At 34.4% G+C, this 15,055-nt stretch overlaps 1 protein-coding gene across 4 annotated transcripts in view; it reads left to right on the top strand.

Annotated features, from left to right (window-relative positions):
* CYRIB (CYFIP related Rac1 interactor B) overlaps positions 1–15,055 on the top strand; it is a 154,763-nt gene that overhangs the window by 118,499 nt on the left and 21,209 nt on the right. For all 4 annotated transcript variants that reach the window (XM_060127682.1, XM_060127684.1, XM_060127681.1 and 1 more), the window contains 2 exons: positions 5,311–5,393; positions 12,094–12,215. In XM_060127682.1, the coding sequence (XP_059983665.1) occupies positions 5,321–5,393; positions 12,094–12,215 (195 nt within the window). In that variant the 5' untranslated portion in view covers positions 5,311–5,320. The remainder of the gene's footprint in view (positions 1–5,310; positions 5,394–12,093; positions 12,216–15,055) is intronic.

Raw genomic sequence — 15,055 nt, 5'->3', positions numbered from 1 at the left:
GCAACTACTGTTGGTGAGGTTGGCAGACAAAACCTCTCTGAAGAGGGGCATTTGAGGTGAGGCCTGAAGGGTGAACAGAAGCCAGCCGTGGGAGAGCCCTTGGAAGTGGCATTCCAGGCATAGGAGACAGTATTATAAAACCCCCCTGAGCCCCAAAGAGTAGATGAAGTAACAGCATCTCTTAGGAATTTTCTAGAAAGAGAGATGAAGTAACATATTAATGGTACCATATAGTTGTGTTTCTAGTGGCTTCTATTATTCTAGTTAAGGAAACTTCTTTTCAAATGTTTTATGGGAAAATGGTCTAATGTATTTATTAAATGCTTTTCGTGAGCTCAGAAATACATTCCACAGACTACCGGCCAGGAAGAGCATGTTCCTTTCCAGATAAGCCTCCAACTTCGAAACAAACACATAACGTGAGAGCTCGTAGTCACAAAAATACGTGGAAAATATTGCAAACACTCGAAGTACACTATATCTGACTTCTGTGTATCAAATTTCTTCTTAGCTTATTTAGTAAATATTTATAATATTTAGTTTAAATCCAAGGATTACAATAAAAAGTACGTCGAAAGAAAATTCTTTAGTTTTTCCCTCCTAAATTCAGATCGGATGACAGTTTATTATCCTAAGTTGTAATTTTTATTATTTACCTTGAAATAGTGCCTCTAAAGTATATCAGTATTTTGGACCAAGTTTTATATACTCTGAAAAATCTTTTATATCCTTTGGATCAGATTTATTTATTCATCTGAAATTTAGAAATCATATTAGTCAGAACTCTTTTAGATGCAAATGACAGAAGCCCAACTCAACTAAAAAGGTAAAAGGGAAATTGAAAGAAACCAGGATATGTTAAAACCAGAGGAAAATCTAAACTCAGCTGAGGTAAATGGCAGCTGAAACTTGGGAACAAATAGAATCAGAAATTAAGGACTTGTGGGCGCTTTCTGTGGCTCTCCACTGCGTGTTGGCTTCATTCTTTTGTGACAGACTGGCTTCCTCCAGGGCAGGAAATACAGCTGCCACACGCTCCAAAGCCTCACATCCGCAGGTTCTGCTACCGGGGACAGATCCTGTGGGCCAGTCAGGTCACTCTAAAAACAGCCAGAGCGAGAGCAGCAAACACTTTGCCAGGCATGATGCTAAATGTTTTGCTTGTGTTAACCCGTTTAATGATTTTATGAACCCTCTGCAGTGGATATTATTATTATACACATTTTGTAGATGAGAAAACTGAGGAATGGAGAAGTTAGGACAATTGACTAAAGTCCCAGAGCTTGAAAGTGGCAGAGCTGGGGGGTTTGAACCCAGGCAGTCTGGTACCTTGCAGAACTGCCAAGTAGCCATTATGTCATATTCATTGAAATCAGTCACACTGAGGGGATGGAGAGGTTTTTTGGTTTGGTTTGGTTTTTGACTGAAGAGTTAAACTATGCAAGACAGCAGGGATATGGTTTTAATTTTTTTGTTTTTTCCTATAAAAAGATATGACAACTGATAATATTATAATGAACTGTTTTCAGACCTTCGAAAAATTCCATGAGTTTTTGTTCGGAGACACGCATGATGTGGGTTGCCTGCACAGCATCTTTCCTGTGTGCTGTAGGGTTTGCCCCCTAGGAGACATTTGCCACCATCCAGAATCATTTCTGGTTGTCACAACTTGTGTGGTGGGTTACTACGGCATCTAGTGTGTAGAGGCCCAGGATGCTGCTGAAGACCTTAACAGTGTGAGACGGACCCCTCTCAACAAAAGAATTACCCAGCCCCAAATGTTAATAGAGCTGAGGTTGAGAAACCTGTACTAGATAAACTGGGCCATTTTCTAGCTAAGAGTCACTGTTTGGGATGAAGAGATTAAAAAATTCCGAATCTTTGAGTACTTGTGAAGAGTGAGTATGTCAGGACCAAGTATGATGCAGGGTGAGGGGTGTTGGGGTCACATTAGGCTGGGATGCCTCGAAAGAAGGACTAAATAATGGAAGGAATTTGCAGAAGTAGATGTAGAAAAACGGAGCAGACAGACTTCGATAGTTTCAGTATTTTCCCCGAGGATCAACTGTGTGCGTACAAGTACAAAGGTAAGGAAACTTAAATCTGTCCCTTCTCCCTCTCTCCTGTACCTGATGAAGGTCTCATAGGACTAATTTTAGGACAGCATTTTAGCAATATTCTTGACAACAGTGAGCTAAAAGTAGGTTTTGTGATTTACTCTGATTTGTAACATTGAAATTCATTGACAGATTGAAGACTGTGGTTTGTGTTAAAAGAAGTAGAGCCATTATTATTTTTTTAAAGTTATTTTGTGGTTATAACAACAGGCAGCATTTTTATTGAATGCTTTCTGTGTGCCATACACTGTGCTAATAATAAGTCAGTGTTTAATCTCATTGAACTCTCATAATAACCCTTTATTTAAGATGGTTACAATGAAATGTGTGTTTTACTGAGGAAGAAAATGAGTCCCAGAGAGGTTGACTACCATCCTCAAGGACAAACAGCTATTTAGCTAGAGTTGGAATTTTGGTTTGATTCCATAGTCTAAACTCTTTTAACACCAAATGGTGTGCTGCCTTTTCCTCTTAAAGACAATTACAGTCCTCTCTCATACTGATTTTACATCTGTGGTTGAAGTTTTGATACCACTAGGTAATTCTTTGTATATTGCTCTTGGTTCTTGTTAGTGAGAGAATTTATGTATGTTTGGAAACAGATACTCCGTATATATTTGAAAGCTTTTGAAAATTGAAGCTGTGAAATATTTTTTTCCAAATGTTCCTAAAATAATTTATTAAATAGATTTAGTAACAATTTAAGGTAATTATTTGGATGTGATGATTTTGGAAAAATGGTTGTATTTTCCTTATATATATAAAAGTTTGGTATTATTAAACTTTACAGTGTAAAAGATAATTAAGATGAAATATTTCCCTTTTAGTTTTAATCTCACGTAGTCCATCTGTGTCATACATTGGACAGAATCTTTCCTGTGAATTCTGTGTGATAGGGATTTTAATATCAAAAATAACATAGATCCCTACCTCTCCCATAGGGGGCATCATTTTAAAAGAGGGGATCCTTCGTATTAACCATATTTGTGAATAAATTAGTTTGCTTTTAACATTTCTAAGAAGTATGTGTCAGTCCATCAGATTTTGATCTCTAAAGCAAATAACTGTTATACATATACTGTTATTTCCTCTTTGCGAAGCTTAAAGTGAGGAACATATGCCATTGTCCAGAGAGTAGGTGGAGGAAGGGGGCACAGCACAGCTGGCCAGAGTGCTCTTTTCAGATTTCTTGTAATAGGGGTGAGCAATAAGGTGTTCTTTTTCATTGATAAAAATATTGTTACTTTTGTATTTTGTTTCATTTACATTTACCAGTAGTTCCATATTTGGAGAAAAAGTATGGAGATTGGGGGAGGGGAGGGTATGGGATGCCTGTGACACCATAGTCTGCCTTTCCTATAGTTACTGCAACTACAAGGTTTGAATCTGGTTTCCTGGACGTTCCTGACCCCCTCCTTCCACCTTCATCCTCACTGAGTCATGGCAAATTCTTGGGCAAGATTTATACCATCGCATTATTTTTCTCTGCAAATTTATGAAGTTGTAATAATTGCTGGCTCCCTTTGTGTTTGTTTGCTGTGTTAACTTCTAAGTTACATACTTTGTATATAGTTGATATTGTTGAATAATCAATCTGTGGGTTAAATAACAAAAAGTTTGATTATTCTTAGGAGTATAGAAAATGTAAGAAATACTGGTTTATGTGTGGTAAAATTTAAAAAATGGGTCATTAATTGATATCTCCCTTCAGTCTTTAAGTGTGGTTTGAGTACTGTTTTCCATGTATTCCCAATAGGATTTGATTCTGCAAGAAGGACAATATCCCTATTATTTAAGAATAATGGTCTCAATATTTACTTAGTTGAGAAATCTATTTTTGATGTTAATTTCAGTTGAGAATATATGCCTCAAACATTTTAAAGAATATATGCCTCAAACATTTTATAGCATAGATATTAATCAAATGTAAATATTGCAAGTTATATGTAAAAATCTAATCTTTTTGCCAGTTTTGCCTTATGTAACTTTTTTGATATGTGGAAAAGAGGGACAAGAGCTATAAACTCAGAGCCAAATGTGCTTTTGTTGTTCCAAATTTTCAACGCCAGAAGCATATAAAGCCTGCACCTGTTGGTAATTATGAGCAAGCCAGCCTTTGCCGAATCCCAGGCCTCTGCTTAAAAACTTTTTTACTGGAACTAAATGATGTTGCCATTTTTATTTTTAGGTTTGCTGGCATGGGTAATCTCATTAAGGTGCTAACCAGGGACATAGACCACAATGCAGCACATTTTTTCTTGGACTTTGAAAGTAAGTCTCTTAGCCCTTCACGGCTGGTGCATAATGGTAAAGGTGAAAGATTAATTATACTCACACCACAGTGAAGGCCAGCCAGACTATCTGTTAATAAAGTATGGGGATCAAACAAAGTTTGCATGACTTTTTTCTTAATCGTAGGCAAGCATCACCATCATATGTATAATTTAGTTTTTCATTTGCTGAAATCATGTTGAGTCTGTAGCCAGTGCTGTCCTTTCATTAGTCCATGAAGCAAGTAGCCTTATGATGAACATTCTAATAGTATGCCTTAGTGACTATGCCCAACAATCTGTTTGCTTATAATCTTATGATAATTTTTATGACAAATCAGAGTTGTGCTGCATATCCAGAAACAGTACTTTAAGTAACCTCCACAAATTATTGAGAATCCAAATTTGCTTAGAAATACATGCTTTATTTAACGGCATACAGGAAGTAGTTTAATATTCTGCTATTTTAAGGTGAAATGCAAAGGTGAGCTGTGGCCAAAACTCTTAATATTTGGCTTTGAAATAAATTGTTGTTTCAGTGCAATATTAAACAAGATTACATGTGAATAATTCTTGATCAGAAATTTCTTTTTCAGAATACTAGCACTATTGGAATACTTAAAGAATTTTTCATTATAAGGCCATTAATGAAACTTGGGAGAATTTTAAGAAGAATTAGAGCAACAGTTGTGCCATTGTGTACAGGAAAACTACATTTCACCTCTAGGTCCTACATATCAGCACCTTGAGAACCCGGTTTGCTGTCTTCCAGAGCACAGTCTGGGTAACCTGAAGGACGAATTCATGGCCTAATGAACATTTTCCCTGTTACTGTTTTTTGTTTTTTTTGGTTTTTTAAGTAAATTTCAGATGTTCTTTTTTATAAAGGGATATTTTCTCTTTTCTCATTCTTGTCTTGACAGGTACCTTAACATGGGGAATCTTCTTAAAGTTTTGACATGCACAGACCTTGAGCAGGGGCCAAATTTTTTCCTTGATTTTGAAAGTGAGAAGATGATTTTATATCTATTTTTCTTTGCCTGCAGTAGACTGCGTTTGTCTTGCACTAAATGAATGTTTCCACTTTGCCATCTTTTTAACTTTTGCTTTGCATGACTGAGCTATGAATTGTTTGAGTAAAATTTCTGGTGCCTTCTAGAACTGGAAGTCATATTTTATAGATTAAATTGTGATAAAATGTTTTTGAACTTTTGTAAGAGACTCATATCTCTTAGTTGGACATTATTTTATAATTTGAGATCTCTAATGAAAATATTTGAGATTCTCTGAAAACATTTTTATGAAAAATTTTGGTGGAAAGGACAAATGCTACTTCAAGCTTTGTTAACTAGAAGCAATATTTGGGGAAAATTTTATTGCAGTTGAGAAAAATTGACTTGGTTTCAGTTACTCTGTGTACCTATTGAAATACTTTGAATACAAAATCTGTTCATGAAGGCCATTCAGAGCTCAGTAATTTGGGCATAATATTAAAAGGTAAGTGTGAACCTTAATTATTTAATCTTTGCAGATAATTAATTTGAAAAGTTAAATTCATTATATGTATTTATTTCAGGAATTCATTTTTTTTCTAACTCTAAAAAGAAAAATAATGGGTTCACAGACCTTTAAGTAATTTGCCTTCTGTTTGTTTTATGTTGCATGACCTATTATAATATGGTCTAAGAGTGGCAGGTAAGTGTCATTGACCCCTGTGCATGTTGAAAAGCTTTTGCTTTTTTGGCTGTCAGTGTTGCTTTAGCTTGTCTGGTTGTCAAATTGGGAACAATGATATTAAATTGGTGTTTCAGTGTGAATCTTGCTATTTTAACTCATCATTAGAAAATTGTTAGGAAAGGGTGAAGAGAGAGCTTTTAGGTTATAAATCATGTGACCCGCTCCCCCCACCCCACATTTTCATCTGAGATTAAAACATTTGAACAGATTTTTAAATACTTAAAATTTAAGACCTTTTCTGATTTTTAAAACAAATAAATCTCTTAAAATAAATCCACAGAGAGACATTACATTTTCCCATCAACTTCAGTTTAGTTTATGTGATATTATACAATTCATTCTATTATGAATAATTTATATATTTTTTTCTTTAAACCAGGACAGTTCATATGAGCACATTAATTTATAGCTTATCTCCATTTGATGGGATAATTTTTGGTCTCTGATATTTTTCTACTTTTATTACATTCCTATTAATGTTCCGTTACAGTTTGGGTACTGTGTGCAGGCCAGCAAAGAGTAGTAATGTCAATATCAGGACCATATTGTTTGGTTTTTAGGGGACAATGTTACCGAGTAGTAGTTTTCTTGACCCTTCTCAACAATTTAACAGTGCTGTTTTAAATGCATGTTTAGCATGAATTTTAATCAGCTTGGGGATGTTGAGCAGATTGCTGACTTGAAGATTATTCTTTCAGATGAGGCAACTTACATTAGAGCTGTATTTTAGTTTATTTGCATCTGTTTCAAACTTGCTGTTGTATATTTTCCTGCTATTCTGTCTCCTTTTTACTCTTTGTCTCAAGTTCCTTACGTTTGCAGAATCTTGGCTTTGATATAGTCAAGATCTTGTTCAAGACTTGGCACTTGATCTTTTTATAAACCTAGCATTATGTTGTGGTCAAGTGAAAAGCATGAATTTACTGTAGTTTAAAAAATATTATTGGGTCTTGGTTTTCTAATCTTTGGGAGTTTAGATCATTATCCTTAAATTTTAAATAGCTAATTTAGTAGCAGGAAAAGGTAAAAATTGCTAACAAGAACAATAATAACCAACAATGAAGAACTATATATAAAGTGTTAACGTCTTAAAGGCAGATGTAAATTAAATATTTGTTGCTTATATCAGCCAATGTAGAACTTTTGGTTTGACACTTACTGGTATACTGTAAATGAAATTTAGTGAAAACAAACTGCAGACTAGGCCAGAGTTTGTCCCTTGTTAATTCTTAGTTACATTTTTAAATGTTTTCTTTTGAATCTAACATCAGAGTTCTCTTAATCAATTTTATCTGTCATCCATTTGAATATTTGTCATCTTTTTGGAAATATGCACTTGTAAAAGTGTATTTTATCATTAGGGTACTATAGTGACCCCTTGAAACTTCCTTTCTTTAACCTGTTTTGTACCAGATTCAGAATTGCCAACACAGTTGATTTGCCAGTTCATTATGATTACTAAGGATAAAGTCATATTCTTTTATTAAATAGAGTATTAGTACTACATTATTTCTAGATGAACAGTAATATCTAGGTTACCAGAATAATTTAGCTTTACTGTTTCCATCATTCTGATTGGTTAAATCTAGCTCAATCCATGTCCATGGTTCCATACAGACAGATGTACTGGCGTTTTGCATCAAGCTGTATAAAAATTAACTATTCTGGTAATTTTAAAGTATGATTTAATGGAATCCTGTAGTTTCCAAATGAAGACGGTCTTTAATCATTATCCCTTAATTTACGTGCTTGCACACACACATACTGTTTTTCACTTCAGTTCAGCCTGCCTCCTGTATGCCAGCCAGTAGGTACTGGGGATGCAAAGATAACTAAAATTCAACCCTTGCCTTTGGGGAGTTCTCAATTCAGTAGAATAGAGAGAAATACAAATCATTAGAATAGATAGAAATGCAAACTAATTATTTACATAATTTACATCATTCAAGGTGTAGTTCAGGAAGGGGATTAACTTCACCTAGCTGTGAGTAGATTGGGCATGGAAGACTTTCTGATGGTGATATTTGAGTTGGGTTGTGAAGGGTGAATTAGAATGTTTCAGGCTGATTTAGTGCAGTATGTTGTAGAAAGAAGGAACAACATGTAAAAAAGCCTTAAGGCGTGAAATGACATTCTGTGTTCAGTGAAACATATCATTATCTACTCGATGTACTAGAAAGAGGGTCTTTTTCTGAAAGCAGATTGTACCTATATGATTTTAAGAATAGTGGTTTAATTAATACTCATATGTAAGTCCAGAATTGGCCCATACAGTTCGGCAGCAGTTATGCTAATGACAGCATATTAAAAGCACTGAATTGGGGCCTGTACAACCTCTTCTAGTTCTTGAAATTTCTTACTTTATAATGACATTGTTAATTTATAGGTCATTCTAATGACAGATCTTTAGCCTGAGTAACTACTATATCTATTAGTTCACTAGAGTGTTTCTTGGGAGAAGAGGAACTTTTATATTTATGTCCCCTCCCAACCTTAGCATAGTCCTCTGTAATCATAGAAGTTCAGTATTCATTAGTTAACCTTGATTTAGTTATCTCCAGGTAGGCCAAAATAGGAGAGTAAATATAGGTGGTCATTTGTAAGTGAGAAATGAATCTTACTTCCTTTGATTCTTTGTTATAGTGCCTTTCCACTTAGTCATGCATTTCTTCTAATTCTTGTGTCTTTTGTGTTGCCTGTTCCCCTTACCCCCCATTTACAAAAAATATTGATAATACCCACCCTTTTAGTCTAACTTTGTTTTTCCATTTTATTTTTGTGTATTTTCAATTGCTTTTTCCCCATACTTGGAAATTTCTGGTGGCATTTTCTTATATTTATTTTTCTAAAATGATGTAGGATTATATTTATTTAGAGTTAAAAATGCATAATAGCCTTCTTTAACACATGCTGGAGGTATATTTATATCTCTGTACCTTCTCATTCATTCAATAAATATTTATTATGGAAAATCTACTAGGTACTGAGTTTATATACTATACAGTGGTATGTACTCTACATTGAGGTCCCTGCCTCGATGAGACTTGTGGTGATTGATATACTGTAAATATTTAATGAATGAATGCAAGATTAAAGCAGACAGACCCCTTATCACAATTACAATTTCTACGTGTCTTTTAATTTTTTTCCTTTCATAGCTGATCCTTTGCCTCCTTTTGTATCATAACAGCTTCAATTTTAGCAATTATTTTCAGTGACTCTTCTGTAGGAAACTGGTGTGAATTTATTAAAAAAATTAATTTTACCTTCAAATAGTACGAGCAACTGAAATATGCTGTAATTTCCCTTGAACAGCTTTTAAAACTAAGCTTGATGAGTAATCACTGTGGTTACTCTCAGTAGTATAGTAGATACATTTTGCAATCAATTGGATGGCCGTCTGTTAGCTGGCTAAGTGACGTGTTTTTCCTCAAGTAATAAAAGTTTTCATTTTTTGCTATGAAAAATCAAAGTGACAAGTCTTGGTTGTATTATATGATACCATTTTTGGAAAAAAGTGTTTTATTTTATGGAGTCCTTTCCCCTCCCTAGTATTTCACCCTTTTGCATGACTTGCTATCAGTAAAGTAGTGCTTTACCTGTCTGCTATTTTCTGTTTGTCTTCATCTCTACAGCAGTCTTCAGCAGCTTTCAAAATTATAAATGTGACTTTCCTGTGACAGTCTAAAAAATGTTTAATCAGTGTGGTGCTGGGTACTTTTTCCACCCTTAGGGGAAACTGGAATCTTCTCCTTTATTTTTAAATTTCTTGGTATTTATTAAATCTTTAATAATTATTAACTACTTCCAAGGTCTATTTAAATCTATCTGATAATGTTTCTTTTGTATGTAATTCTCAGTGTCATATTTTTCTGTTAACAGCTAGTCACCACATCCAAAATACATAGTTTAGTATTTTCAAACTTCACAAATATCTTTTACTATATAATAGTCAAAATATTGTCCTTTGTCATGAATTCCCACTTCATGAATTCAAACTATGATATGTGTCTACTATTGATGTTATGTCCGTAGTTTCACAATTCCATATGAAAAGTATAAAACTGCTGTTTTTGCATGTGAAACTATTTTTCTCTACTGCATCTGGTGTAAGTATAAAAGTTATGAGGTGTACCTTTTTTTTTTTTTTTAGTGTGTGTCTAACTGTGACTTTGGAGAACATGGTCTGGCTAAATGTGAAAAAATACTACTGCCAAATGACAAACTCTGATTTTTAAAAAATCATTTAGCTATAATATCAGTATTTCCTCCTAGTAATACCTTTATAGCTTTGGACACAGACAGGGTCTTTTTAATTTTTCAGTTGACTCCTTGTGTAATTATTTTGTCATAACATTTTCATTAAAAAAAATACATGATTTCTGAAAGTAAATTTGAAAAATAAGGGAACAGATATGAAAACACAAATTCTTGAGTTGGCTTTGCATGTGAATGTTACTTATTGTTGCTGTAGTAATGTCTTAAGTATGTTGAAATTGATACTGTACTTGTTGATTTAAAAAATATAAATGGTATATTTTTGACTAGTTGGCAGGTTTAATAAATGGAATTGAATTATGACTTGCCCCAAGCGCAAAATAAAGTTACAGGTTTTAGGCATCTGGACTCCTAGTTTCACGTGTGAACTAAGTTTGTAAAATTTTTCTAAGGAAAGGAATAAATAGATCATTGTGTACTTATGGGGAGGTGGAATATGTGCAGAAAATTCTAGGTACTAGTTTTATATGATTGGTGAACAAGAGATTTATCAGAAATGTTCTTAATTCATGTTATAAATTTGGTCTGCCTCCCCTACCTCCAGAGTAAGAGAAAATTTTAGCATGGAGGAATTCTGACATCAAAGTTGCTCTCTAAAACATTATGGTAATCATAATGTTTATTATTTTAAATGCTTTATGCCTTATCTGCAGTGTTGGATATAGTCTAGTTGGAAAGATTTATGAAAAACTCATTTCGTCACAAAGCGGCCAATTCTCCCCTCCCCACCCAAAAAAAGAATCAAATGTATTGAATAAAAAAGATTTATCCTTAGAGAAACAAGTGACCAAGGTATTGAAAACAGGATTTTTGTCACCTCGAGTCTTAACAGAAATCCAGAATTATTCATCTATTAACCTAAGTTTTGTGGCTAACACCACAGGTAGTAGAAATGCCCATATGTTTGTGTTCCTGATTATGTTTTTTATAAGTATAATTCTCCATTTTTCCTCTCAGTCCCAAGTGTATAGGAACTCGGTTTTTGCTTTAGTATTTCAAAATTTCAGTGATACTATTGTATCTTAAAGTATCTAGTTTTTAGTAGCCTAGTGATTCTGGAGCAGTTTCATAGTTCGAACTTCTCTGCACAGGAATCTGGACCTTTTGTTCATCAGCAGAGAAGTTCATTGGTACAGAATATAAAGGTCTTTAGAAAAAGGGAGCATCTAAAAACTTTTTTTTTTAGTTTCTAATTTTTTTATATCAAAACTCAGTCATTAAAATGAACTTTATAGGAAAATAGTTTATGTCTTAAACCGTAGATGAGCAAGATGTATTAATAGGCCTTTCATTTCTGTTGCATTAAAATAGATCATTACTCATACATTTACAGTCATTACTGTTAGTGATGCATATAGTAGAAACAGTGATTATTAACACTCACAATTAAAATTTTTGAATTATAATCCTTGTTTGTTTAATATACCACGTCATGATTTGTAACTTAAAATAAATAGTAATGTTTGGTGTTCCCTTGCTTCTTTGTGATATTTACAAACTTGAGGATAGTTATTCAAATGTAGAACTATGGAAAAATTGTCAGTCTTTTCTAAGAAGTGCAAAGTTAGCACTGGACAAAATGTTAGTCATCTTTAGAAAATCAGATTAATCAATGCTTAGAGTTATTATACATGTACTAAAAAAAAAAAATCATGTGACTCTAAATTTTCTTGTGCTTTCCTGCTATTTAGATGCCCAGCCTACAGAGTCTGAGAAGGAAATTTATAATCAGGTGAATGTAGTACTAAAAGATGCAGAAGGCATCTTGGAGGACTTGCAGTCATATAGAGGAGCTGGCCATGAAATACGAGAGGTAAAGCATGTTTATACATTTTCCAATAAACTAAAAATTACTATGTCCCTCTTTTTAATCTCTATTATTTTCTATACTTTATTGTCTGTTTGCATATTAAATATTCTGTTTAAAGGAAGATCACTTGCATTATTTCAAAAGTGGTTGCAGTGATACAAGGGTAAAAGGAAAACAAGGTTCTATAAATATGTAATTTATATATATTAAAGAAAAGTTTATTTTTTTGGTTTATTCTCACATCTGAAATTTACAGTATCCATGGTGGCTATTTATATTGTTTTTGGAGGGGAGAACATGAGACTTTCTGTGGCTTCTTTTTGTCCTGCCAGTCTGTTTTTCTGCTCCTCCTAAGCTTCCTAGGAGAAAGCTGAAACCATCCTTGTGATCTGGACCCCCTCAGCTCTGTCTGATGACTTGATACCACAGAGCAAATGTTTGGTGTGGTCTCCCTCAGCTTTCTTCTCCCAAACCTCTGAACTTAACCAGGTTTCCATCCATCTTTTTTTCTATTTCTTCTGTTTTTTTTGTTTTTTGTTTTTTTTCAGAAGAAGCTGTCCCTACTTCTTACCAAGACTAACTTCTCTACCTTTGTTCTCCACCCTCCTCTGGAACTTTACTCTTTTTTTTTTTTTTTTTTTTTTTTTGCGGTATGTGGGCCTCTCACTGTTGTGGCCTCTCCCGTTGCGGAGCACAGGCTCCGGACGCGCAGGCTCAGCGGCCATGGCTCACGGGCCCAGCTGCTCCGCGACATGTGGGATCTTCCCGGACTGGGGCACGAACCCGTGTCCCCTGCATCGGCAGGCAGACTCTCAACCACTGCGCCACCAGGGAAGCCCGAACTTTACTCTTTTAATTTCCTTCTCTTAATTACATTTTCTTTCTTTTTTCTTTTATTGACTCCTTCCCAGCACATGTACACATATACGCAAGTGTCCTATACTACCCAAAGAAACTCCCTGGCCTCTGGACCTTATCTCTCTTTTTCTCATTACATTTCTTGAAGGCATAGCTCACACTTTGTTGCTTCATTTTTTCCTGCCCTTCTGTCTCTGTTATTCTTCTCTGTAACTAATAGTGCAGAGGTTTTCAAGGATTGATCTCTTGGGTTTACAGACCATATGGAACCTGATTCCTGTAGTGACATTTGGAGTACTAGTAAAGGAAGAAATAAGTGCACACACCTGAAGACACTGAGTCACTAAGTGTTTTGGACTGAGGGGCCACAGGTTTGGGTGATTGACTGGATGTTTAATGTAAAGGAGAAGGAGGAGTTAAATGGTTCCATGGAGTCTAGTTTAGATTAGCAGTTGGTCGTATCGTTAGCAGGGAAGTTATAGATAATGTGAATTCCATGTTTTACCTCTCCTGCACTGGACTGCTTGTTTCCTGAATGTCTTACGTAGGTGCAGTTACTTGCCTTTGTTTTTGTCTGGAATATGCCCTTCTTTTTTTCTTTTCCTTCCTTCAAATCCCAATAATCTTCTACTTCCCTGTACTCTTTTGCCACAGCACCTTGCACATGTTTTTTATGGTGGCCATCACTTTGTTTTAAACCACTGATATATGATGTCTGTATCTCCACTGCTGTACTGCTAGCTTGAGGAGGGTGAACTTGGTTTCTTACTTATTTTTGTGTTATCAGCATCTAGTATAGTGCTTAGTATGCAGTTAGTAACTGTTGAAGAAATAAATGCAAGAGCTTTAGATTAATCTTGCCAATATTATTAGCTTGAGTAAAACCTTAATATTTCAGTAAATGAAGGCATGTAACCATTTCTGTGAATTTCAAGTTCCCTAAACATATAAAAGCTGAGTATATACCAAATACATAAAGAACAGATATAACTACCAAAACTGCCATAGGTCAATGTGAAGACTTAATTGACTTAGTAGAACAACCATTCTACCTATGAGAAAATACACAATAGAAAAATATTCAGGTTTACAATAAATGCCCATCACTGTCAAGAAGTTTTACTGCATACAGTAATAAAGTATTAAAAGTTTCATATTGGTTGGTTTATGAAGAAACAGGTAGTCTTAATGCAAGTGGTATTGTAGAATGGTATCTTTTTGGAGGTCAGTTTGGCAAGGTATAAAATTAGATCTGTAAAATTATTTATACTCTTCTATCAGATACTTAATTTTAGAAAATATTCTCCAAAAGGCTATCATTCAAGAGGGAGGGAAATGTAAAAACCTTTATGGCCACCTTATTCATCGTAGAAAAAATGTAGAAGCAATTCATAGAGTCGTTTTGAGGATAAAGTTAGATAATCCATCAGCAAAGACACATAGAAGCTGACACATAGAACATAGACTGAGAGTTTACAGTTATTACTGTGCTAATGATGTGGATTATATATGTATTTGTTTAAATAGTACTTTATTAAACATGACTCTAAAATTGAATAAAATGTGATTTAAGATATAATCTATTAAATAAACAAAGCTTACTCTCTAGAATAAACCACTAGAGAGGGAAATAAGAACTTTCCCTAATGTTTTGATGTATCCATAACAGCTTTAACATTTTTGAAAATGAAAGTTATAATATTTGCTCCATGACAACCTCACCATTGACATTTTACTTAAGTGCTCTTTTTCATGTTGGGCTATGATGGGTGCTGTACCAGAAATGTTATCTAACAGGAGTAAAACTGATCTGAGAGGAGAAAAAATCAGAATTATAAGGAGAACCATAAAATGTTGTCATAAAAGAGCAGACAGTGTCTTCAGTTCTAAATCCAGGCAAGGCAGGGCCAAGGAAATAGTTAACTCTATTCAGTTATGAAAATGGTTGACACTTGCTGGAGCACTTTAATATTATGAGAATGAGC

Source organism: Lagenorhynchus albirostris, chromosome 17 (assembly GCF_949774975.1).
Source record: "Lagenorhynchus albirostris chromosome 17, mLagAlb1.1, whole genome shotgun sequence".
NCBI lineage: Eukaryota > Metazoa > Chordata > Mammalia > Artiodactyla > Delphinidae > Lagenorhynchus > Lagenorhynchus albirostris.
Note: the sequence above shows the minus strand (reverse complement) of the source record. Positions and strands in the feature narration are given on the sequence as shown.